Genomic DNA, 26,742 nt, shown 5'->3' with positions numbered 1-26,742 from the left:
CCGAAAAGGAAATGATCAAGCACGATGTAGTCATTGAAGTTTCATTGTTGCAGGCAAAATTTGGTACAGTGCGTGGAGGAATCGTGGGTGTTTTGGTGATCTGTGTTAACTATACAGATTTAAACGAACGAAATATTTGGTTGAATGCATTGACGTTATGTGAAGGAAATTAAAACGAATACCACGACAGAGTCAGAGAATTGTTAAGTAGCTCATGCACAACATCGTTGGCGCAGTATCTGAGTCAGAAGAAACTTTTTTCCAAAAAGTATTATTTTATTACAATAAATCTTGATATATATCCTGGGGGGGTGACATATTAATGGTAAACAGTGCTGCCTGAAAGTCACGTGAGGTATGCGCCCCAGCTGCAATACGTGAATATGACCGTTGATTGGCTATGCACTGTAGGGGGGGAGGGGGGGTACATCTGATCTTTAATCTTATTGGTCGCAGATGCTCGTCAGTCATCCCTGTCCCTGCCCTCATGTAATGCAGCATGGGCGAAGGAAGAGGCTCCAGAAGCCTTGGCTAATCAAGTAAAGTCATTGACCGTCATTAATTTTGGACAACTGAACGTAAAGGTGAGATTATTCCTTACTTTCTTATGTTATACGACATCTTTAAGGTATGTATTGTCCAGTAAATGTCCATTAAAATAAGCTCTGACTTTGTTGGGTGGGGGTGGTGGGGGTGGTTGTTGGCCAACTGTAAGCTAGTATGCTAACTCCACATTGCAGCAGTGGAGAGAAGCGAGATTCGCCACGTTAGCTCCTTTAGCCGCTATCGTTTTGCCAACCTTAAAAACCCGACGTCGCGACAGCAAACGCTCCTAGTGTAATCACAGCAGCACTTCGTGGCTATTAAATATCGGTACATTTGACGGTGGCCCGCGAGTAAGTGTAAAAGAAGCTCAACTCTTGCGCTTATTTCGCCCCGGTATTGGCCATAATAACGACTAGCTGGTAGCCTAGCTTCTTCCTAGACCCCTGTTCGCTGTGGTGACTGGCCCGCAGCAGGCGAGCACAGTCTGCAGCTTCCTGTCCTTGTGCCACACGGGGTAGATGGAGAAGAACGGCACTGTTTTTGTTGTTATTAAAAAAAAAATTTTTTTATTTAACTATTCTTAATTGGAGATGGCCCTCAGTAACCAGGCTATTGACCCAGCCGTAGAATCGAGCTTTCGTTGCTTAGTTTACTACACACCATTTCTCCTGTACTGCACCACGAGCGGGAGATGTATGACAGGAGGATTTTTTTTTTAAAGATTTTGCGTCTCGTTCTTGGTGTGCTTGACATACAGCTGTCAAATCTGGTAGATGACGAACACGGTCTCGATTTTCGAATTTTGCACCCGACTTTTCCCGAATGATGAGATTTTTTTTACATTGCCAAGTTAGGCGCCCTGTGGTACAGGCTTAAAACTGTCAAGAGTTGTGGAACGTATGTTATTGACACTTGCCACGTGGCTTTTTTTTAAATGCACGTTTTTTCTCTCCGCGTTGCTTCATGTCTAGCTAAATGTTATTGTTTATTTACAATGAAAACTAGGACTGTTCTGTAACAGGGTTGATGCCAAATCAAATCAGTTCTTGGGTCTTTTAATACCTGCCGAAGTGTTTTTGAGAGTTGAGGTTGTTCATTTTAAAATCCAGGATTTTGAATTGATCTTCACGCAGCCAGATGTTTTATATATGATACATATCTCAGAAGGAAAATGGCTTTTTTCTCTCCATTTAATGATCGAATTATTAGTCAAGGTCCACAAAGCTGTATAGTCTTATAGTAAGGTAGAAAGCCCTTTATAATTAGGTTATCACATTCTTTTGACTTTAGTGTGAATCGTAGTACATTTGACAATTATGGTGTTGGACTACCTGATATGTAATTGACTTGGATGATTTTAATCCAGTCCTTTGAGAACTTTTTTTCCAGTGTTTCAAATGGACTCTCGGACTATAGCACTTGCTTTTAGTGTCATTAATCCTGTGTGAATCCAAGTAAATTAGATTCTTATGAAGAGGTGAATGTGAGGTGATGATAGTTCAGTCACAGTTTAACATTAGTCACACGGTAAACGTGAATTTCTCTGGCTGTTTTTTTTGTTGTTGTTGTCTTGCTGTTCTAACTAATTATTGATTATTCAAAACACGTTATCTCCCTGAAGTAAAACATTAAGAGTTGTTCAAGAGTTTGCCATCAGTCACCTACAACAAACATCTACACAATCAACTTTTGTCAGTAGCTACAAAGCAACTCCGTTATACCAGTGCAAAAGAAATGGATCAAAAGCAGTAGGTAGTACATTTGTCTTTACTATGAAAAAGCACTTTTAAATTTAGATTCACATTGTTTGTTTGCCTGAATTTTTTGGAATTGGCTGAAGAGCGCCACTGTCACAGAGGGAGGTTTTAATGCTTAGTACAGCCTAAATCCTACTAACAACCTCCAGAATGGCAGAAAAATCTGGTACATCACAGTATGTGGTCAGTGTCGGGACTGGGCTGATGGATAAACTAAACATTCCCAGCCGGTTCAGTGGTTAAATCGCTGCAGTCAGCTGTGCTATTTCCCTATGGGCTATGTCACTCTTAATTGTGTCAGTATCGGCAGTACATCAAGGTTAGTGTGCCCTTGTGGATTCAGTGCATACGTATTCGGCCCTCTCTCCCTCTTTGTGACGTCACTGCTCACTGATGAGCATGATGCTTATGTTATCCTTTTGTTACCCGGCATCTTCTTTGTGTAGTGTGCCACTGCACAAGTGATGTCATGAGCGCAGCGTTCGATTTATGAGCCATTCCAGAAAAGACACAGACCGGAGGGGCTGTTATTTTCTCTTTGGCACAAGCCTCGCTTCGGGTGCGTAAATTGAGCGTGATAATGAAATTTACTCATGCTACACCATCAACACATCCCATTCAGTATATTTTGCCCGCCCGATGCCATTTGCAGGAAATGACACATCACTAGTCAGCCACTTGCTACTTGCCAAACGTCTGACACTTGCAGATGGTGGTTTTTGAAAAAAGTGCACACACCGTTTTCTGCACAAAGATGGCCTTCTTCATATAGGGTCTGCACTCTACTTGAAGGGATAGTAAAAAGAGGCCCGAAAGTCAGGATGGGAAAACAGGAGGACATCTGATTTAATGAAGAGACAGCCATGTGTGTGCGTGCGTGTGCATATATGATTGGCGGGGGCACAACGACAGTGGTAATATTGCTGGATATAGGCAAACAAAGATCATAAGATTCTCTACCATAAGTGAATCCTACACAGCAGCTGATCTAGCCTTAAGTTTCTTTAGTGCTTGTCCTCTGTCATAAACACACATACCCTCCATTTCAACACAGTAAGGCTACAGCCTGCTGAAATGCATAGCCATAGGGACAGCTGTCTCCCCCAAAGTTCCAGCTATAAGTCCCAGCTGCTTCCTCAGATGCACTCAGTCCTCTTTCCTGAGCTACATCTTTGTATTGTAAGACACTTAGCGTACAGCTGCTGTGGGACACATGAATTGAAAACTGAGAGAAGCTCTGGGGTACCTGTAGGGAGTACTGGTACAACAAAGTACTAATAGGTTCTTTTGCATATTGTATATAAAGCTGGGGTTTAGTCAACTATTACCATGTTTTTTTCCCCCTAGATTGCTAATAGAACTGCAAGTGACGATTGCGTTCATGATTTATCAATTTCTTCAATTGAGTAAAAATTTAGTCTGTTAAAAGTCAGAAATACTGATGAATGCCAATCTTAAGTTTCCAGAGTCCAAAGTGATGTCCTAAAACTGTTTACTTAGTCTGACTAACAGCTAAAAAAAAAAAAAAAATCACAGATATTCATTTCATAATTATAAGTGCTGCACAATTTGGTGAAAAAGTCATATTGCCATTATTGTGGACAATATCGCAATTTGTGATTGCGATATAATAAACACATTTATACAGAGAAATAATACACATTTTTTGTGTTGCAGTGACATGTAGTGGCAACATTATGCATGTTTTATAGTACTTCTTTCTGCTCAATATCACTGACCTTGAATCCAAAATATCCCCATATAACAAAGGTCGTGTTTTTGTTTGTTTTTGTTTTTTTGCCACCAGTTAATTAGCATTAACCTGCTTGTTGTCATCAGTATCCATTTTTTTCCTTCTTTCTGGTCTGTACACAGCACACCAGATAGTCATGTGACCGTAGACTGCACACGCTTCACTGCCTAAACAGAGACTGATTGGTCATCGCTTAATTATGGGCGTAGATATGCAGACTGCACACAAACAGACGTTCACACACGCACATTTATTTAATTAAATTGCAGCCTTTGGCAGTTATATAATTGCACAGGCTGACATTGTGATTGCGATTAATCATGCAGCATTAATAATTATATAAATCAGAGGAAGGCAAGCAAATCTTAGAATTTGTGAAACTGCAACCAACAAATATTCGGTATTTTTACTTGATGAACGACTCAAGCAAATAGTCGATTACCAAAATTGTAATCAGTTTATTTTCTGTTCACTGATCAATCGACTAATCATTTCAGCCCCTATAGTTTAACGAGTATATTGTGGTACTAACACTGCCAGGCGAAGGGTTCTGTCTCCTATTAGGGCTTGTCATTTCATAAATGTATGCACTTGTAGAACAAAGAACTTAAAATTAAGATAATGATGTATTTATTGCTTTGTGTTGGGTCATGTGGGACTAATGATTGCACAAACTAATTTTTTTGTTCAAGAGTAGCTATGACATCACATCCATCTTTCTCTGCAGTGATGCCTCAACCATGCCAATAGTGGATAAACTCAAGGAGGCTCTTAAACCTGGCCGGAAGAATGCAGGCGACGAAGGCGACCTCAACAAACTGTTGGCCTCCTCTGCCAAGAAGGTCCTCCTACAGAAGATCGAGTTTGAACCAGCCAGCAAGGGATTCTCCTACCAGCTAGACAGCCTGAAGACCAAGTATGTGATCCTCAATCCCAGGACTGAAGGAGCCTCAGGACAGAAGGCTGCAGAGCCCACTCAGATAAAGAGGCAAAGTAAGGGTCTTTAAATGGCCTTCTACTCAAAAAAATGTATTGATAGTGGTGGCTTGGATTTCACACAAGGTTTTCAAGTGACATTTGGCTATTTTCATCTTTGTGGTGGATCAGTCACCTGATCTCTGGGACTTTGCTTAGTGAGTGTATTCCATATGTTACCGTCGTATTAATGTGATCGCTTAAATTAACCACACTGTCCTTTCAGTCTCAGAGAATGTGATTGTGGGCCAGAGCGATGGGGTTCCAGCCCCACAGAAGATGCTCTTTCCAGGGAACAAGCTCACTTTGAAATGGGAGCGTGTGTACCGGGTTGGAGCCGGCCTCCACAACCTGGGCAACACCTGCTTTCTCAATTCAACAGTGCAGTGTCTGACCTACACCCCACCACTTGCCAACTACCTGCTATCAAAGGAGCACAGCCGTGCCTGTGAGTCCTTAACCCCTGAATGCAATGCTTCTTAACACTCAGGAATTGCTATCTTGTTCAGTTACTCATTGTACCCCTTTTTTGGTGTCTGTTTCAGGTCACCAGTCGGGCTTTTGTATGATCTGTGTGATGCAGAACCACATTATTCAAGCCTTTGCCAACACAGGCAATGCAATCAAACCTGTGTCCTTCATTAGAGATCTGAAAAGTAAGAGACCAATTTTGACTGATAATTGCTTGTGTCTGAGCATTTGCATTTGCTTTCTTGATATTTGCTGCTGGAAGTGTTGGCGACTAAATGTGTAGTTCAGTATCATTTGATAGCACTCCAGAAGACTTGGCACAGTATCCTTCTTTCCATCCAGATTTTACAGAAAATGTAAGCAAACTTGAGCTGGAGAAAACAAAGCTGAAGAAATGCAAATTGATTTTAAGAAATTAAACATTTACCCTGTGCAAGGGAATACATCAGGGAATGGACTTGATGAGTTTTAGTTGCCTTTTGAGAAATTCCAAAAATCTGTTACCATTGTCTTGATAATGTATTGACAGATCAGCTTTTCTACCCTTGAGCCAGTATACCCCCCCCCGCGCGCAGCTTAGTTTACTCCGTATTTTGGCAGTGTCATTCAGCTTTTCTTATTTGTGACTTCAAAAATTTGCTTATAATAAGCTGATGACACCTTACCAGCTAGAGGATGTGTATTTGACAGCAGCTAGTGACTGCAGTGCCTCAGTGGCTTGCGAGAAACATCAGTGTGTGGCATTACTCCATGTAATAGAGCAGGCATGAGGTGTGAGTTGCACCTTGACAGAGGTACACTGCGCTGTAGTCTCGTGGGAGCCTTTCCTGCAACCCTCTGCAACACCCTTATACCTCCTCATGTAGTGCTGCAATCATGTCTCCACCTCCTGTGCCTCTCACTCTCCCTCCCTCCCCAATGTCCTCTCTGTCTCCTTGTGACTGCAGGCTGAGAGACACAGCATTAGCCCAAAAATGTGAAGTCCACCTCCATACTCCATAGACATGAACAGTCTTCCCCTTGCTTTGCACAATGGGCCTGGGAGCAATACATGTCATCCAGTGTATATTTTACTTTCATTTAGGAGTGGTGACCTCCTTACAGTTGACAAAATTCACAATATCTCCTTTTATTACTCGTCTCTCTCCAAAAGTATTTTTTGCAATTACAGTGCAATTGTCCAGTTGTTTCTAAATATCTACACAGTGTTTCCCAAACCGTTGCTGTTAGTGGGGAGGCCGGCCACTAATTGTGAATACCTGCCCACTAATCCCCCCCCCCCTCAACAGTTAAATGTTATAAGGAATGTTTTCATATTCCGGTTAAAAGTGATAAAAGTTAATTCAAATGCAACTTTGTCTCATAATTAATCCATTGCAGGTGATTGCAGCACTGTTAACAGAGCACATGTCACACACTGTCTGGTGTTTCGGTGTTCACAGGACCATGGTGTATGGCTTATAACACAGTGACTACAACATGTTCGTATTTTAAATTCACTATTTCAGATTTCAAAGTCACTATTTGTTTTCCCTGAAGATTGCTTTACATTCCACACAGTTGAAGGGTCCGTTGAGTTGAAAGGTGACTCACCTCCGGACGAGACTACCCATGTGTTCATACTGTGTGCTTTTTCTAAGCAGCATAGTTACTACAGTCGAATGGACTACTTACAAATGTGGTGTAACAGAAGGCTGCAAAAACTTTAATGGTATCTTAGGTATGATGAGAAAATGGAGTAAAGGAAGCGAGCCAAGCAAAAATTTTGGCAACCCCCCCAATTGACATTGACAGCATACCTCACCACCAACGCTGTCTAAGTAACAGCCATTCTTAAATGAGTGATCCATTGGTGATCTTTGAATATGCCAAGGAGATGATTCACACAACCAAAGTTGCATCAATTCCCAAAACATTTACACAAAATGTTTACAGTTTTAAAACTGCCTCATCTAAAGACCTTATAGTGTACATCTGTCTGAGTTTGCTCTGTATATAGTGTTTTCTATCCCACTCTGACTTGGGGGGCAGTCTTGTGGTAACTGCTGGTGGATATTGTCATGGATATGTATTTAACGCAATTTAGTCGCCTAGAGTTCTACATTAGGGCAAACATGCTTTTTTCCCCCCTTTTACAGAAATTGCCAGGCATTTTCGATTTGGGAGCCAAGAGGATGCTCATGAGTTTTTACGTTACACCATTGATGCCATGCAGAAAGCCTGTCTTAATGGCTACCCCAAGTAAGACTTTTTATTTTTCTCTAGAAGAGAAATGCTTGTTGAAGCAACTGTGATTCAATTGTGTAGTTTTGCTTTTTTCTCTTTCCTATTTTCAGGCTTGACAGGCAGACCCAGGCCACAACACTGGTCCACCAGATCTTTGGAGGTTATCTCAGGTCACGAGGTAGAGTCTTTGCTCATCTACAAGGGCATAGTAACAGCTGCTTTAATAGCTAACATTTCACAAATTTTCCTAAAAATAAAATTGTACTTGGAGCAGAGTCTCTTGAACAGATGGTTGTCTTATGCAGGGGCTGTGGGGATTTCATTGACTTCCAAAATTTTAGTAGGCATCACCAGGAAGTACTAAATTATATACAGTCGAACCCGCGTACTTTGGGAGTGAAAAATAGTCAATCTAATAGGGCCTTGAGTTAGCAGTTAACTACTTCTGGCAGTTTTACCCAGGGTTTCCATGTGTTCTGGAAAACCTGGAAAATAGTTGATCAATTTTCCAGTCATGGAAAACACATTGAAAATGAGAGGAAAAAGTAAAATTTCCTGGAACATCTTGTGTTGTCCTGGAAAATTATTTCAACATTCTCCTATTTCCCTTTAGCTAAGAAAGAACTACTAGGCTGTCTTATCAGAGCACCCCAAAACAGATAACATTGCCATCTGAAAGGGCTGAGTTATGTTGAGGATCCTATTAATGTTCACATTGTAGTTTATGGACAAGAGTATTTTGACTAGGCTGCTCTCGGTTATGCGGTGGAAACACTCTGAACACACCGCCAAGTCACGTCACATGGTAGCACATGTAGGTTGGATGACATTACAACTTAAGTGGCTGAAACTCAGGATAATGTTAAGTTACCTTATCCTTCGAATGTAAATATTAGTCACTGCTGGCTGGTAACTGGTAGTTTTTATTAGGTTCATAGATTAATGTTGCTTTCTTCCCAACTTCTTTTAAACAGTTGACTTTTGTTAAATTGGTTAGCATGTTTGGTTCAGTTGCTAAAGTTGACCTACTGGCTAGCTTGTTTTGCCTGAAAAGGTTTAAGTTTGGGATTCAACTCTGGGTTGGAGCAGTGGTTTCAAATGTGTGTTGGGCATTGCTGAGAAAGTTGGATAATAATGAGTGGGAAGCTGGGGTCAAGACAATGAATGGGAGCCCAAGTGTATGTGAGTCAAATACTGGCTAACAGTACTTTTTTACTTTGCTACCTTTGTTTCTTCAAACCCAATGCTGCATTGTTAAAGTAAAATGCACCATAGCATGAAATGTTTTAACTTTTTGTAGCAGTAGCTCACAGTGGGTGTGATTAGCCTGGTTAAAGACTCCACTTGGGGCTGCACAATTAAAGCCAAAATGAAAATCACGATTATTTTGATCAATATTGAGATCACAATTATTTATAGCGATTATTCATTGATTTTTTTTAGGGACAAAATATTTTTATTGAACTTTCACATTTAAATAAAAAGCACTGCTTTAACTTCCATGTTGTGCTGTATTCCTGCTTATTAACAAATCTCTGTATCAAAATAAGACAAGGTTCTTATTCACCTGAATTCAGTGCATCTCTTAGAAGCAAAATACAAATAAAATTGTGCCCAAAATATAGGCTAACAAAATAAATATGCTATCACATAATCCAACCAAATGAAAACAACTCAGCCCTATGCAGAAAAGGCAATAATATAGTGTTTACACGTTTTTGGCAAGAAAGACCAGTATGTCAACATGTTCTGGCTTGAGATACGAGCGAAGGCAGGTCACTACATTTCCTCCGGTGCTAAAGACCCTCTCTGAAGGGGAACTTGTGGCCGGAATGCACAAGTACTTTTTTGCCAGTTTTGAGAGTCGTGGGTAGTCTCTGATGTTCTCTCCACCAGTCCAACGGGTCCTCCTCACTGTCAAGGTTGCCTAATTGTAGGTAAGACTGTAGCTCAGAGGCTATAGCTTGTTGTTCCTGGTGGAGTCTTGGTGTGGCTCCCTCAGCAGTCTTGAAGAAGCTCCCCAAGGTCTTCTTTTTCTTTGAAGTGGGTGCATCCTCAGCAGTCGCAACACGGGGATCAGTTGGGTCCATCTCCTTAAAAAGAGTATGGTAAATAAAATAGGAATACCAAATTCAATCTAATGAAACATATTTAACATCCATATCCAGAAAGTAGATAACAGTACATTACAGCACTTTATTTCATAGCACATTTTAATCCACTTCATTTTATTCATTTATAACAAATTCTGTATCTGTATGTAATCACAATTACTACTACCATGCCTGCAGGCGCAGTCCTTGCCATCTCAGAAGTCAGTCTGGCTTGGATTAGTGCAACATTGTCCTCATTGATGTATCTCAGTTTGAACCGTGGATCAAGCGCAAAAGCCATGTCAAGCAGTTCTTGTGTCAGAGGATCCTTGTATATTTCACCCAGGCAGCTCAGAATTTTGGTCTTGATGGTGCATGTTAGGTCTGGATCATCATCCTTCAATCTCAGGATAGAGGAACTGAAAAGGTGGCGGACTGGCTTTACAAAGAAACACTGACATACTTTTCATTGGAAAGTGCATCAGTATACTCAGTCAGAGGGTGGAGGGATTTGTTGATGGCCTCCAGGACATCAGTGTCCTGCCATATGGGGATGAGGTGTCAGGCCTTTCTGTCAGTAGACGAGGCATGAGCAATGGCCTTCTGCTGCTCCAGGACTCTATCATGGCCTGCCTCAATCCCCACCTTGTGGGGCACTCCGTCTTCAGTGCATGCTCTGGAAGCTTCAGGTCCCTTTTTGCCTCTGTTAGCTCCTTTTTATGCCTCCAGCAGCTGTAGGAGAAACTGCTCACCAGCTTTTTGCAAAGTCTCACTGCACAGTCAATCTGAGGATCTGTCATTGCATTCCCTAAAAAAGAACATGAGTGATTCATATGTAAAATTAAAGCACAGAATAAAACCTTATCTGCTTCGATACACATTTGATAAAACAATCCCCATCATATTATTGATAAATTACTATTGTTATTAAAGTATTCACTTACATACTAACACAATCAGCACAGATTACATGCAATTAATCTTCACACATTACACAAATATTTCAATTACATGCACTTAAAAAAAAATCCTGCAACTCACCTATTGCTAGATGGAGCCTGTGGTCAAAGCACTGGGGCCTCGTCCATTTATTCAGAGAAGCTGCCTTCGCAACGTTTGAACTGTTGTCTGTTGTAATGGAGACAAGTATCTCCTCCTGCAAGCTCCAAGAGGCCATCGCGTCCCTGGGCAATTGATTCTCCGGTGTGGTCTTTAGGAAAAATTAAGTTTGCAAGCATAGACTGTTCATTTTAAAATCACCATCGATGTAATGAATTGTCAGCCTCAAGTACAGCTCTGCTTGACCGTAGATCAGTGGTAGTCGCAAACTACTCGGCAGCTGTGACATCCCTCTCTATTTCCCCTCAACGTTTTGCATACAGCGCACGTAATGCCATTTTGGGAAAATAATTGCGTGAGGGGATCACGTATCTTTCGTCCAGTGTGTTGACCATTATCCTGAAGTGCTTTCCCTTAAAAGGGCTGCCCGGACACTGACACAGCTGCCGCGACCCTGTTGTTGCCAAGGATTCAACAGAGTTGCGGCCATCACATGAGTCGCCTATGTGCAGAGGTCCCACTAGTAGCTTCCAGCTCCTTAAGCCTGCTACCATCACGTTCATTCTGTCGCCATAGGACTTTGTAAACGCTCACCTCGCAAGTGCTTTTCCCATCGAGCTCCCCTCACATCACGCCTTGCACAGTAGTTAAGACAGTCGGTGTGGTGCCGCCGCCGAACAGTCTCTCTGGACCTCAGAACCCATTCCGAAGCGGTACACCATAGTGCAACGGGCTCAGTAGATAAGGAGGTTGCCCTGTAGTGACAGCTTACTTGTCAAGTGATGCCATCCATTGACCAACAGAGTGGTTCCTCTGCATGCAGCCATCTGATGTTTGCGCCATTGGTCCGGTAGGACTCATGATCCTACTGGGCTCTTCTGCCACAAACAGCGTTTGCTCTTCACACGTTCGTGCATTACTGAGGTGCTCCCATGATAAGCAAGGGCCACCTTACAAATCTTGCAGGTCATCCTTTTCTTTGCCAAGTTGAGGGTGAAATGCTCCCAGACTTTAGATGTTTTAGGACGCGACGGCGTTAAATCGGCCGCCGCCATCTTGCTGTTTTGTTTACCTGTCCCGTCGCTTCCGCTTCCGGTCGCTTTTTGCGCATGTGCAACTCAAAGTGTTGGGAAGGCTTAGCTACCTCCATCACCAGCTCCGGTGAAACGCTATTTAGCTCAGTTTCACAGCGTGAAATGATGACGTAAACGACGAATTGTCGACAATTAAATTCGTTGGCAACTAATTTTGTCATTGATTTTTGTCGACTACGTCGATTAATCGCTGCACCCACGTTATTTACCATGATAATCATTATTATTGTAACGTGCACGGATAAATACACTCGCTAGCCCTTGGCTGACGGGTAGGACGCTTTAGTACACTGGTTGACGTGGTCGGCCATGGTGCGGGAGACATATTGTAACGTGCATGGATAAGTGGACACGCTGGCTAGTGGGTCCAAGCCTGTAGTCGAGCGGTTAGCGATGTCTCCTGCGGTGCGGGCGATACGGGTTCGCCTCCCGGCCGCGGCACTTCCTGTGGCTGCGTTGTCCCCCCGAATTCGCTATAATATGGTCGCGTCCCGGCTGCCGCCCGAGTTCGCTACATTATTATTGTTATTAGCCGTTTCGCACGAACTTCTTTTATGCTAAGTAGCGCGCTCGTTATATCTTCATCAGCGTTTTAAGCTTCTCATAGTTTTCCCCGCCGCATTTGCTATATTTTTAATGTAAATCGTTGTTTCCTCAAAGCTAAAATTAGCTAGACTTTTTCCAATCTCGTCTTCAGTCGCACCGGTGTTAGCATACGCGCTAAACGGTGATTTCACCGGTTGAATTTAAAAGCTATTCTGAAGCTACCGGTGTTACGCTAGCTAACCTAACCGTTTCTTCCACGCCAGCCTGGAGCCACATAGCCCTGCGCGCAGGAACATTTCTGGACCAGGGAAGAGATCACTAATGTCTTCTCGGGAGAGAGTAGGCAGTATATCTTCTCCATTATTACCTGCTTTATTATTTAGGGGGAAAAACCTGTGTTACATGGGATGAAATCTAGCGAAATAGCAAACGAAGAGCTTCAGCACTGCTAACGTGACTAGCAAAGGAACTTGATGGCTAATCGTGCACGCTAGCCAGCTAGCTAGCAATAGCAAACTAGTTTCGTCGTCAACTTTGGTATTAACAAGTAATTACCTCTGACAGTAGCAACTGCGACATTGTCCAGTTCACCCATGCCACGCCAATGTCGAACAAATTCGCCGTGGAACTTCCAAAATCTCTCCGTTGACTTGGGTCAAATTTGCCAATTCGCCATCGCCAAACATGACGAAGACGTTACGGGGCCGCAAAGGAAAGAAGTGGCGCCAAGGTCAAACAGATGGGTTGTACCAACCTGGCTTCCCCAAAGGGGTGTGACTCATTGTAATACGTTCTTCTCTCCGTGAATTCCTTCAGCCAATTTTAAATTCAGTGCTAAAATGATTACATAGTACCGTGTTAACTTTGTGATTTTAGACATGAATTTAAAAAAGAAAACAACAGATTTTGGCTGTCCAAAAGCATTCTATCAATTACGATAACCCCTTGAATCCGCTTGATGTCTTCAATCATAATTTCGCGCTGTTGTTGCGCACCCAGCTAAGCACACTTGGCCGCAGTTGGACACTCCCAGCCATTGTGAAGAAAATGATTTGGCGGTGTGTTATATGCTATGTATTTGTGGCTTTAAGAATGCACAGATGGCTTAATTCTTAAAATAAGTAGAGGACATCTGGTTCCTCTGACGTGGTGCATGTTGGAGTTTGTTTCTAGATAAATCCAGCTCAGAATTAGCTGCAATATCTTATCTCGGTCGCTGCTCCACCCTCTCTGTTGATTCGGGGAGGGCTGCAGACTACCACATGTCTCCTCCTGTACATGTGGAGTCACCAGCCGCTTCTTTTCACCTGACAGTGAGGAGTTTCGCCAGGGGGACATAGTGCGCGGGAAGATCATGCTATTCCCCCCAGTTCCCCCTCCCCCTGAACAGGCGCCCCGACTGACCAGAGGAGGCACTAGTGCAGCGACCAGGACACATGCCCGCAGACACAGCCAGTTGTGTCTGTAGAGGTGCCTGACCAAGCCGGAGGTAACACTTGGACTTGAACTGGTGATCCCCATGTTGGTAGGCAACGGAATAGACGGCGATACCACCCAGATGCCCGATGGTGGTGGATTTTGCAAAAAGGATGGAAATGGCTGTGGTGAATACGTATTTCAAAAAGAGAGAGGAACACAGGCTGACGTAGACGAGTGAAGGAAGGTGCACACAGGTGGACTATATCTTGTGCAGGAGGCACAATCTGCAAGAGATTGGAGACTACAAGGTGGTGACAGGGGAGAACGTAGCTAAGCAGCATAGGATGGTGGTCCGTAGGAGGACTTTAGAATCAAGAAGATGAAGAGAGTGAAGGCTCAAATGGTGGAAGTTGAAGAAGGCAGACTGTTGTGTGGAGTTCAGGGAGGAGCTAAGACAGGCACTGGGTGGCAGTGAAGAGCTGCCGGATGGTCGGGCAACTACTGCAGAAATAGTGAGGGAGACAGCTAGTAAACTGGTGTGTCATCTGGACAGAGGAAGGAAGACAAGGAGACTTGGTGGTGGAATGAGGAACTACTGGAAAGTATATGGAGGAAGAGGTTGGTGAAGAAGTGGGGTTGTCAGAGATGAAGAAAGTAGACAGGAGTACAAGGAGGTGCAGCATAAGGTGAAGAGAGAGGTGGCAAAGGAAAAGGCGTATGGTGAGTTGTATGAGAGGTTGGACACTAAGGAAAGAGAAAAGGATTTGTGCCGACTGGCTAGACAGAGGGACCGAGCTGGGAAGGATGTGCAGCAGGGTAGTATGATGAAGGATATAGTTGGAAATGTGCTGACAAGCGAGGAGAGTGTGTTGAGAAGGTGGCCTTTGAAGGGCTGATGAATGAAGAAAATGAGAGTGAGATGGAAACAGATGATCTGCTCTGGCGACCCTGAACAGGAGGAGCCAGAAAAATAAGAAGGCAAAGACAATTGGAACTGAACTAACTGTAAAAAATCTAGTATGTAAAATAACTCAGTGGGTGGGAGCTATTTTTATTCATTTATTTTTGAGCTATTTTTTTTCCATCAAAGTCAGTAATTCCAGTTGCGAAGCCTGATATGATAATGGAGGGAACAGAGCATAATTATATTATTTAGAATGCAAATTATTCCTTTTTCACCGTGACATCAGTCGGAGTTTGTGGCTTCACGACATGCTTTACTTGGCCTACTCGGCTACTTTTTCACTCACCGTTTTTAACAAACCAGTTTTTGTTTTTGCTTTTTTCACTCCAAATTTAATCATTAGTAACAGAATATCCTGAAGCATGACTTTGTGGATTACATCCTCGGTAACAGAATATCCTGAAGTGTGATTTGGTAGATTACTTCATTGGAATATGTTCTATTTACAATTGGCGATGCGCTTTTCTGTGGCTTATGACATTGTTAAATGACACTCTTAGAAACAATAAATAAATAATCTAATCTAGTCTAGTCTAGTCTATTAATGTTCGTGCTTATTCCCGGGATAAGAAGGATCCTAAAGTGTGCGATTTCATTTCATGAATGGGTAGTTCCATGGCTGGATTATTTGGAAGAGAGAATACCAAATTGGCAAGTGAAGTAACAGTTGAATGGTTTCTTTTCCTCCCTTTCTGCCTGTCTTGTATCGGGAGGAGCTGATAGTCTTGCTCTACATATTCGAGAGATAACTTTTGTCTTGTTTTGTTAAACAGAAAATGGGTCAGATGTGACTAGAATGCTACTGGTCAGCCTTGCTGTAAAATCAGCTGTTCGAACATTACGCCCTCCCTGGATCGGCAGAGGGGGTGGAACAGTGATACAATTAGGGAGAAAAAGGGCACAAAAAAATCCAAAAACAAAGACCTGAGGTTCTGCACCCTTCTGTTTCTATGATGGAAGGATTCACCTTATAATACTTGGTTAAAAGGTGCAACAGTTGGGGCTTTTAGGTGGTGCAGTGAAGTAGTCCCAATACTGAGGTTCATTTTATGAGTCCTGGTGTTGTCTCTGGCTTAGCTGGGTGTCGCAAATAGCAGAATTAATAGTATTCCTGGGTGGGATGGAATTTATCGATTAGGTTCCTGTTTTCCACGAAACCCCCTCAAAAGTCCGCATGAGGTAAACGGTTGGTTTTTACGCAAGGGTCGTCCAATTTTTGTGATGGTTAAAATGATTAAGATGACTTTTAGAATTCTTTTCAGAGCATATATTTGTTGAGAACTAAAGAATAAATACTAAACATATTGTTACTTTTACCAGTATTTTCTATGCCGTGTGTCTGAACCAGAGTTAGATTTTGTTTTTGTTTTTTTATCCAGGTATTTTCAGTTTTCAGGTAGACTTTTGAAAAGATGGCCGAAAGTTTAAAAGTACTATTGTAACTTTAGTAGATAAAACATTTGAGCAACTACACTGCCGTTTGTTTCGCTTCTCATGAAAATGCTGTAACTTACAGAAAAGATGTGGTTTTCCAGTAGTTCGGCCGAAGTTGAGGTTGTGTATCCTGCGTTTGGAGGCAACCTAATATGGTTGAAAGTGACGCTCTTTTGTGGTCAGACTGGTCAGAGGAATGACACTCTGGAGTTGATCTGATAATCTCTGATCCTATGAAGTGCTGGAAAATGTGACAGCCCTAATTCAGATTTAAGATGTGGTTAGTTGTCTGAAGTAGGTCAATGTGATATATTACTTAAACTACTTTCAATCTTACTCATATATAACAAACTTTTTATTGTTTCAACAACTGCTTCAGGGTAGTCAACGGAACTGTGTTTTCTTTTTTTTTTCTTGCAGTCAAGTGCTCTATTTGCAAAAGTGTGTCAGATACATATGACCCTTATCTGGACATCGCTGTTGAGATTCGGGTATGTTCCACACCATCTAAATACATCTATAGTCACTTCTACACATCATATGTGCATATAGTGATCTTCTGTGTGTATGAATCAGTTGTTTCCCGTCTTTGCTTCTTTCAGCAAGCGGCAAACATTGTGCGAGCGCTGGAATTGTTTGTCAAGCCGGACGTTCTAAGTGGAGAGAATGCCTATATGTGTGCCAAGTAAGTGTGCTGACACAACACAAATTATATATTGTCATGGAAATCGAGATTTTTTTTCATGATTTGTTCATATTGTGGGCGACACGGTGGCGCAGTGGTTTGCACGGTTGCCCCACAGCGAGAAGGTCCTGGGTTCGAGCCCCGGGGTAGTCCAACCTTGGGGGTCGTCCTGTGTGGAGTTTGCATGTTCTCCCCGTGTCTGCGTGGGTTTCCTCCGGGGGCTCCGGTTTCCTCCCACAGTCCAAAGACATGTAGGTCAGGTGAATTGGCCCTACTAAATTGTCCCTAGGTGTGTATGTGTGTGTGTCTGCCCTGTGTGATAGTCTGGCAGCCTGTCCAGGGTGTCTCCCCGCCTACTGCCCAATGACTGCTGGGATAGGCTCCAGCATCCCTGAGAGCAGGATAAGCGGTTTGGAAAATGGATGGATGTTCATAATATAGTAATTCTTTCTGCTCTGCACACGGAAGAAAAATTCAAATAGGTAAGCTGCTTTTTTTCCCCCTATGTTCTTTTTTTCCCCCCCAGGTGCAAAAAGAAAGTGCCAGCTACCAAACGGTTCACAGTCCATCGAACATCTAATGTTCTGACCGTGTCACTGAAGAGGTTTGCCAACTTCAGTGGAGGGAAAATAACAAAAGTAAGCTAAACTATCAAATTTACAGCCTATGAGAAAGGGCTGTCCGAGCTCTGGTAATATGAATGATGTGATTTTTATATTATTATTATTTTTTTCCCTCCAGGATGTCGGTTACCCAGAATTCTTGAACATTCGCCCATACATGTCTCAGAGCTCAGGTGATCCTGTTATGTACGGCCTCTATGCCGTACTGGTGCACTCTGGCTATAGTTGTCATGCTGGCCACTATTATTGCTATGTGAAGGTGAGGAGACACATGTGCTTTCTTTGAGGCTTAAGAGCTGCTATGAAATCTTTTTTTTTTACCAAGTTAATCATCTTGAACTGAATAATGTAATGTTCTTAGTGTCGCTTTTTGAAATATGTCTGAGAGTTAGAAAAAATGACACTCGCAGAGATCTTGAAAATAAATAAACCACTTCCTCTTTTCACTTATCCTTTTCACAGGCAAGCAATGGGCAATGGTACCAAATGAATGACTCAATGGTGCATTCTAGTAACATCAAAGTGGTCTTGAACCAACAGGCCTATGTCCTTTTCTACCTGAGGTAAGACAGGGCAGTACATTAAGAGGTTAAAAAATTATTCTTGGGCACTGTGGAAAACTTTGTTTTTTCTGGATACTTGCGATAAACTGACCCTATATTTGTATGTTAAGAATCCCCGAAACCAAGAAAAATGTGGATGGGCAGACCACCAAGCAGGGAATTGTGCATTCGGGGAAGAACAGTGCGTCGTCTGAATATATAAAGAAGGCCAACCTGAATGGGCCTCTCTCTTCTCCACAAGTCACAAAGGTGCGAGAAATTTTGGCCACGGCATTTTTTTTGATGCAAACAGAATCTTTTAAAGTGATGAAAATGTAGCTTGAGTGCACCTTTTTTTTGACAATGGAAACATTTTGATCCCCCCGTTGTCTGTCATGGGTTTAATGCTTTCCTCACAGAAACTTGACCCAGCTCAGCTGCGAAAAATCCAGTCCATGGACAGTGGTTTGGGCCTACCCGTCTCCAGGAACGGCCTGAGTGGCCAGCCGCAGCCTAAGTTTTCCAATGGGACCTCGTCGTCCCGGGGCTCCGTGAAGCCACTCGGTGGGCCGACGGTGATTGAGGAGCCTTTCAAGAAGCTTAAGAAGACCTCTCCCCAGAGCCAGGCCCAGTCTCGCAGCAGCACCCCTGCCCCTTCAAATGGCATCAGCCGATCAGAGGGAGACAGAAGGCAAGGCAGCGAGGGCAGGGGCCTGGCAGTATCTACCTCAATCAAGTCTCTGTCCGACTCTTCCTCAGCCGAAACCACCGACTCCAAGGTACTGTTTACCAAGCGTGGTTTAACCTGGATCTTGCTGCACAGTTTTGGAAATTATTCTGCTTTATTGGTGGTTACACTTAAGACAGTATGGTTGCGATTACACTTATCATTTTGGTATAACTTTTTAGTTTCACATTACACCAGGATGCATTAAGTGACAGGTCTCCTTGTAAGGCAACCTAGCCATAATATGCATAGAAAATCATTACTGACTTGAGAGGGAACGTGGAGAAAGTGATGCAGACACCGATTTAAATGAATATGGCTGCAGGAGATGCAACTGTTATCAGGCCAGTTGTGTATGCATTGTGATCAACTGATCTTGTGGAATCTGATCTTGAATATTACCTTGAAATGCGAATCCTAATCGTAGTAGAAGCCCTTGTTTACACAGCTGTATTTTTAACCTTCTTATTGCTTTTGTTTAAACCAGGAATCCATTGGTCCAAAAAGTGCTCCAGTAGGAGAGACTCCCTCCACCCCAAGAAAAGGTGCAAATGGTTTGGCCTCTCCAGCCAAGAGTGTAGAGCGGGTTCAGGGCACAGAGGAGCAGAAGGCGGTGAAATTAAAACCCCCCGCCCTCAGCAACATTACATCTGAACCCACCAGTACTATGTCACCTCCGCCCGCCAAGAAACTGGCCCTGTCGGCCAAAAAGGTGAACTTCATTTCCTATCCACAGTAATTGTATTGCTTCCCCTCGATCCAAGCGCAAGTTCATGTCTTGGTTTCCCGTTGCCCCACCCCACACTACCCCACTGTACAACCATTGATTTACACGTACAGTATAATGATGGGTTTTTTTTTTTTTTGGTAGTTAAGTTTGCTGCAGGCACTGTGCTGAGTGTCATGTGATCTCATGGCGGTACTCGTTGTGTAGAGTTTCTTTGTCTTCTTTTTCTTTTTAGTTATTTTTTTCTAACCATTTCTAATTCTTCTCTGCCATACCCTCCTTTTTGTTTCCCTCCTCCATCTTTTTTCCTACCATCCCACAATGACTCCCTCTTCCTTATTTGACTCCTATCCTTATTTTTTTGTCACATTCATGGCTATTTTCTTTAGACCACCAAGTTTTTATTTTTGTCGATAACTGCAGGCCAGTCGCAGCCAGAGTCCGAGCAGCACTGATGCTGTGCCCCCCTCGCCTCGCCAGCTGTTCAGTGACCCTATGCATCAAACTCGACTTCACCCCTTCACATCCGCCTCACCCACTCATTCTCACAGGTAGGAAATGCACAACCCCCACCAAGTAGGCGTCAAATATGCTGAGAATGCAGTTTTGTCAAAGCAGAGTATCAACAGTGAAATAATCTATTTTCACCTCTGAGACATGTTGACATGCATGATTTTGTGTTCATGGACATCCTCTTTGATTTCCCCCCCCCAAGAACCAGTCCATTCCATTCACTCAAAACACAGTCGCTGCCTGCGGCCCATGTCCACCCAGGAGGCCCATTGAAACAGCAAAGCCCACAGAAACGGTCCCTTCAAACCACACTGCTGAAAACTAGCCCCACTCTCTCTCTCAAATCCAACGGGCTACACAGTCCTCCTCCAAAGAACCCCAGCTCTTCCAATTTCCCCAGCTCCGATCTCCAAGATCCTGGGCTCAGCAGCCCTCTAGTCCAAACGATCAATCAAAAGAAGAAGAAGAAGAAGAAAAGGAAACGCCGTCATTCTGAGGTGGAGGCTGACCCGGAGCCTGTCACGTCTCAGGCTGCAGCACTTAAGCCGAATTCGGAGGAACCAGCAGGTGAGAGGAGGCGAAAGAAGAAAAAGAAGAGAAAGAGGGAGGATGCTGGAAGAGACGACAAGGTGAAGGAGAGGGAGTGCGTCCTGTCTCACCTGGAGTCCCAGGCTCAGGAGGACTGGTGTCGAGGCGGGTTCTGGAGTCTGACTACCCCGTCCGAAGCGGTCCCAGAGCAGGCCAAGCAAAAGACTCGGCCCAACGCTGAACTCCAGCCTATGCAGCCCCAAAAGCCACAGTTTGTTCCGACACAGCATGACCCCAAGATAAATCAGACGGGTCAGAGTACGGTCTCTGAGTTGTCGCTGAAGAAGAGGAAAAAGATGAAAGCGAAGGTGGCTCTAAAGGAAGCTGCTTTGGTGTGCTCTGCAACAGAAAGGTGGGTTGGAGGAAGGTCCCGCTGACAAGAAATTGAGTCAGTTATTATTATTTATTTATTTTTCACATGATGATGCCACCTCACACCTTTCTCGTTTGCTAATAGTTGTATAAACATTTCTTTTCACAGTAGTTCTGGCTTTAAGGGCACTACTGTTGGAAATAACACTGAAAATCTTCTCAAGTTGAAGACAAAATTAAAAAAGAAAAAGAAGAGGCTAAAAGAAGAGATAAAGTCATGGGAGGAGAGCAGGCGTAGCGGAGACGGGGAGTGCAACAACCCTGATCCACTTGGGCTCCCTCCTAAAAAGAGCACTGTGGAGATTAACAACTCGAGAAAAAATATCACAGGTACACACACAAACACACACATACACAAGAAACTGCAGTCAAAATGCAGCACACAAGGTGCTATGTTGCTGCCATACCAGCACAGAACCTGAACTCTTGTATTGATTAAAGCCATTTGCCAAAAACTCCTATGAACACCTCTCTTCCTGTCATTTCACATCCTCCCTTTAAAATAAGCACCACTGAAAAGTATTTTTTTTAATGACATGTTTGATGGCGGGGCGGCACGGTGGCACAGTGGTTAGCGCGGTCGCCTCCCAGCAAGAAGGTCCGGGGTTCAAGCCCCGGGGTAGTCCAACCTTGGTGGGTCATCCCAGGTTGTCCTCCGTATGGAGTTTGCATGTTCTCCCCGTCTCTGCGTGGGTTTCCTCCGGGGGCTCCAGTTTCCTCCCACAGTCCAAAGACATGTAGGTCAGGTGAATCGGCTGTACTAAATTGTCCCTAGGTATGAATGTGTGTGTGTGTGTGTCTGTGTGTCGGCCCTGTGATGGCCTGGCAGCCTGTCCATGGTGTCTCCCCACCTGCCGCCCAATGACTCCTGGGATAGGCTCCAGCATCCCCGCGAGCAGGATAAGCGGTTAAGATAATGGTTGATGGCTCTCTTTTTGCCCTCTTCCAGCCACCGTAGTAGTGTGGGACAGTCAGGTGAAGGACGGCTACAAGCGCTGCCAGGCGCCTGCTGCTGAAGAGGAAGGATCTGGAGACGGCCCTCCCCGCATTGCCTCTGTGGCTTGGGATGGCAAAAGGAACAGTGGCGTGGTGGAGGAACTGCTGAAGAACGCCACAGACAAGGCCTATGGCACTAACGGTGAGACACAACGGTCCACGACACTAACCGTTTCAAGCTGAACCCTTGTTTGGTACAAGATTTCAGGCGTACATATGATGTCTTTGTGGGGTAAAAAAATCACTGCTCGTGACCTCGTCTCTTTTGTGAAAATGAGCTGATAATCGAGACGCTCTCCTTTTTGATTCTGTGATTCAGACAAAATGGAACTTGTTTTTAGTCACATTGGTAAGCCAGCTTATTAACTTTGATTAAAAAAAAAAAAACTAGCGACCAGATATACGACTAGACAATAACTAGACTAATAACATCAAAATTCAAACTTGTGAGCAAAGGCTATGTGGGAATGTATGTATCATTACATTTCCTTGTAGTTTTTGATTACAAAAGTGAGTTTTAATTTGGTTATTTTATTGCTTTCGTCATGGGAAAAAATAAATCGGTTATGAACACATCGGATTTTTTCATATCAGTGAAATCAATACTGATTTTGCATTCATGTGGTGCTGTATATTTGGATTTTGTTGTTCTTTATTATGTATTCTTGTTAAAAAGAGTTGCTTCCCCTGCTGTATCTTAATGGTTTTATTGATGTTTGTCTTTTAAAAAAAATGTGCTTTTTGTCGCAGTCCTCAGTTGGGATGGAGAGGTTTCTGCTGTAAGCAGAGACGCCATTGAGGATACACACCGCACTAAGAATGAAAAGGTGATCGACGAGTGGGACGAAGAATTCGACAGTGGAAAGGTGAGAAAATACTTGCGTAACAGATGGGTCTGTTGGCTTATGTTGTTTTCTATAATAGCTGAGCTTTAGACACCAGCAGACCCGGTAACCAGACCCGGCTCTAAACAACAGGGGGCCCTGGGCAGGATTTTCTTTGGGGGGCCCTCCCCTCCTTACTTTGCCTGGAGCTGAGAACTAATATCCATCCATCCATTATCCAACCCGCTACTCCTGCTCAGGGTCTGGGGATGCTGGAGCCTATCCCAGTAGTCACTGGGCCGCAGGCGGGGAGACACCCTAACTAATTTATATAACTAATATTAACTAATATAGAACTATAAAACTATTATTTGTCTCATGAGGACAACGTAACAAACCTTTGATATTGTACTACCACAATGTGGCAAGAACATTCCTGCAATCTATAAAGTGGGCATAATCCTTGTGTGACATTATTACACAAAACACACATTTGTAGTAAGCATGCCTTCATTCAATAGATATTCATTAAGAGTCATGCCCTCAGACCTTAAAAAAGAGGTCTCAGCGACATCCTCAAGGCACACAGTCGTTCAAAACTGTCAACGAAAAATAAGGGTGATGCAACTCTTGATGACAGGCATGTCGGCAGAAAAACAATCCAACCCAGCCAACACCCTATAGTAGTCATACAGTTCAAAATAGTATAGAATAACAATGCATAGAAAAATTGATACCGTTGATGTGGGGTGTGAATGAGTATATACACCAACAACATGAAAGAAAATAACATTTTGTTATACATAGAGGGTGGCACAGTGGTTAGTGTGGTTATCTCACAGCAAGAAGGTCCTGGGTTCGTCTTTGGCCAAAAATAAAACTGGGCAAAGGATAAGACGAGGAAAATAAAACATTTGAAAACAAGTTGGAAAAAAAAATGAAATGGTGGAAACATTCACCTTTAAAGAGAGAGGAATTAACCTGTGACTTGCAAAAGAATATCCGTATCTATTCCTTCCTTTGCAAATGAATAACTGCATGACACCTGAATCCTGACTTCTGCTGAGCAAATGTGCTACACTAATTAAGCTAGCTACCCTGACTGACCTCAGGCATGCTGGTAACTTAGGGTTCATGTGAGTTGGCTTAAGGTTTGCCGTCTGTCAGCGGCAGCTTAATTGCTTCTGAACAGAGTTGGCTAATATTCTACCGTGACTTGCTAAAGAATAGCTGTAGCAGTTCCTTCATTTGCAATGAATGACTCCATGAAACATACCCGAATACCGACTTCTGCTCCATGTCTTGGTTTTTTTTTCATTTTTCTTTTGGCAATGCCAGAGGAATATTTGCGTTTTGTTGGTGCCGTCATGTCATACCTTTTTTTTTGTTGTTGTTACTATCATATCGTACTTTTGCAGCATAATGATTGATTGGACAGTTGCTGCAGCACCACTGCCAATCAAATCCATCCACTGACATGATCCATCCATTGAGAACTGGGTCAGAGCCGTTGATTGCCTTTGTTTCCCCTAGCAACTTTATTTATTGTTTAAAAAAAAGATTCACAGGGGCCTTATGCAATTGCATATTCAGTGTATAGGTATTCAGTGTATGCCGGCAGCCATACCAACATGTACCCTGGCTCTGCCAAATGATGACGGGAGCTAAGCAGGTATGGGCTTGGCTAGTACTTGAATGGGAGACCTCCCAGGAAAACTGAGTTGCTGCTGGAAGTGGTGTTGTTTTGGCCAGTAGGGGGCAGTCTTCCCTATAGTCCTAATAAAAAAAAACCCACAAATATCGAATCCCAGTGCAGTGACGGGGACACTGTGCTGTGGGAGGTGCCGTCCTTCGGATGACACATTAAACCGAGGTCCTGACTCACTGTGGTCATTAAAGATCCCATGGCACTTATAACAAAGAGTAGGGGGTTCCCCGGTGTCCTGGCAAAATTCCCAACCTGGCTCTCTCCATCTGGCCACCTAATCACCCCACCCCCCCCAATGCAATTGGTTCAATGATTCCTCCCTCTCCACCTCAAGCTGATGTGTGGTGAGCGTTCTGGCGCAAAATGGCTGCCGTGTATCACCCAGGTGGGTGCTACACAGTGGTGGTGGTTGAAGTGATTTACCCCCTTCACTGTGAAGCACTTTGGGTGTCTAGAAAAGCACTGCGTAAATGTAAATTATAGGGCGGGTCACCTATGTGGGTAACTATTAATTCCCTCCAGTACTGCTGAGGTAAAGGATGTATTGATCTGCACCAAACAATGCAAGGCATCAGTGTTGTTATCACTTCATTTGTTGACTTCTTGTCTTTTTTTTTTCTTTGTGAATGGCTACACAGGTGAAGAAAATGAAAAACTTTAAGAGAGAGAAGTGCAGGAGCGGTAGTAGCATCTTCCAGAAGATCCAGGACAGGCGGAACAAGTGGTCTGTAATGCCTGGGGGGAAGAGGACTTTTGGAATACGTCGCTGAGAGTCCAGACCGTTGAGGCAATGCTGACCTGAAATTGAGACGACAAATGCATTCAGCCCTCTCTACCTATATTCTGTTGTTTTTTTTCTTTCTTTTCTTTTTTTTTTTTTTAACCCAAATCACAGATAAGAGAGCTACTGTAAAAGCAGCAGGGCAGGTTTGCTTGATTTATAAGAACTTCGATCCCAGCCAACTTCAAATTTCGGTTTTTGATTTCGGTACCAATGGGCTGAGAAAACCAATTAGTCATATTTTCTATTCAAATGTATCACATGTAGCGCAAGCTGCTTTCTGCATGTTATCTTTTTAAAGATCTTAACATCATCTTGTCAACCTAAAAGACCTTGATGTTGTAAAGTATCAAAATAAAATGATCCATATGTATAAAGGGATGGGATACATTTAATAGAATAATGGTATTCATAATTTTTTAAAACCCTGTTTTATGCATAATTTTTTTTTTTCTCCCCAATTGTACTTGGCCAATTACCCCACTCTTCCGAGCCATCCCGGTCGCTGCTCCACCTCCTCTGCCGATCCGGGGAGGGCTGCAGACTACCACATGCTTCCTCCGATACATGTGGAGTCGCCAGCCGCTTCTTTTCACCTGACAGGACTTTCACCAGGGGGACGTAGTGCATGGGGGGATCACGCTAATCTCCCCAGTTCCCCCTCCCCCTCAGACAGGTGCCCCGACCGACCAGAGGAGATGCTAGTGCGGTGATCAGGACACGTACCCACATCTGGCTTCCCACCCGCAGACATGACCAATTGTGTCTGTAGGGACGCCCGACCAAGTCAAGTCAATTTTATTTATGTAGCCCAATATCACAAATTACAAATTTGCCTCAAGGGGCTTTACAGACCAAGCCGGAGGTAACACAGGGATTCGTACCGCCGAGCCTTGTGTTGGTAGGCAACGGAATAGACCGCCACGCCACCCGTACGCCCGGTTTTATGCACAATTTAAAAGTAAAAGTATGTTACTGTTGCAAGCATGAGGGTTAACCAATTGAGGCAATGGGGGAAAAGTGACCTTTTTAAACAATTTAACCAAATTGTTGTATACCAAATTGTAAGGGCCCCAAATTCTTCATTCAGGCAAACTCATTCATATCAATTTTAATTTTGTTTTTTTTTGTATCTTTATGCATTTAATTTTTCTGTGGTGATTCTGTGGTGCATGATTTATTTTTAAGGACCAAACCTGGTGCGCGTACCATTTTAAAATCATTGTACCTTCAAATGCCAAAACATTGATCTCTCTAGTTTGGTTCGAAAATGTACTACTACCACTTATTTACTGCCCAGATCAGCTGCCAGGGTTTTG

At 43.3% G+C, this 26,742-nt stretch overlaps 1 protein-coding gene across 2 annotated transcripts; it reads left to right on the top strand.

Moving 5' to 3' along the window:
• The first annotated feature begins 479 nt into the window (after positions 1 to 479).
• On the top strand, positions 480 to 25,798 carry usp36 (ubiquitin specific peptidase 36). Of its 2 annotated transcripts, none has more exons than XM_056288571.1 (20): positions 480 to 584; positions 4,784 to 5,049; positions 5,258 to 5,479; positions 5,577 to 5,687; positions 7,641 to 7,743; positions 7,839 to 7,906; positions 16,758 to 16,828; positions 16,940 to 17,022; positions 17,549 to 17,660; positions 17,764 to 17,904; positions 18,108 to 18,208; positions 18,319 to 18,457; positions 18,607 to 18,966; positions 19,402 to 19,626; positions 20,065 to 20,192; positions 20,357 to 21,094; positions 21,227 to 21,444; positions 22,064 to 22,252; positions 22,861 to 22,976; positions 25,281 to 25,798. In XM_056288571.1, exons 2-20 carry the CDS (start codon positions 4,797 to 4,799, stop codon positions 25,410 to 25,412), a joined length of 3,510 nt encoding a protein of 1,169 aa, XP_056144546.1. In that variant the 5' UTR covers positions 480 to 584; positions 4,784 to 4,796; the 3' UTR covers positions 25,413 to 25,798. The 2 variants fall into 2 exon arrangements, with proteins under 2 accessions (XP_056144546.1, XP_056144545.1); XM_056288570.1 differs by having other exon boundaries at positions 21,224 to 21,444.
• The last annotated feature ends 944 nt before the right edge of the window (positions 25,799 to 26,742 follow it).

Source organism: Lampris incognitus, chromosome 10 (assembly GCF_029633865.1).
Source record: "Lampris incognitus isolate fLamInc1 chromosome 10, fLamInc1.hap2, whole genome shotgun sequence".
In the NCBI taxonomy this organism is placed as follows: domain Eukaryota; kingdom Metazoa; phylum Chordata; class Actinopteri; order Lampriformes; family Lampridae; genus Lampris; species Lampris incognitus.
Note: the sequence above shows the minus strand (reverse complement) of the source record. Positions and strands in the feature narration are given on the sequence as shown.

What these genes read in the sequence shown, in the direction of transcription:
- usp36 (XM_056288570.1), top strand. Translation starts at nt 4,797, where the DNA reads ATGCCAATAGTGGATAAACTCAAGGAGGCTCTTAAACCTGGCCGGAAG. An exon ending in CACTCAGATAAAGAGGCAAA is followed by an intron (nt 5,050 to 5,257) that starts GTAAGGGTCTTT and finishes CTGTCCTTTCAG; the next exon opens with TCTCAGAGAATGTGATTGTG. An exon ending in CTTCTCCACAAGTCACAAAG is followed by an intron (nt 18,458 to 18,606) that starts GTGCGAGAAATT and finishes CTTTCCTCACAG; the next exon opens with AAACTTGACCCAGCTCAGCT.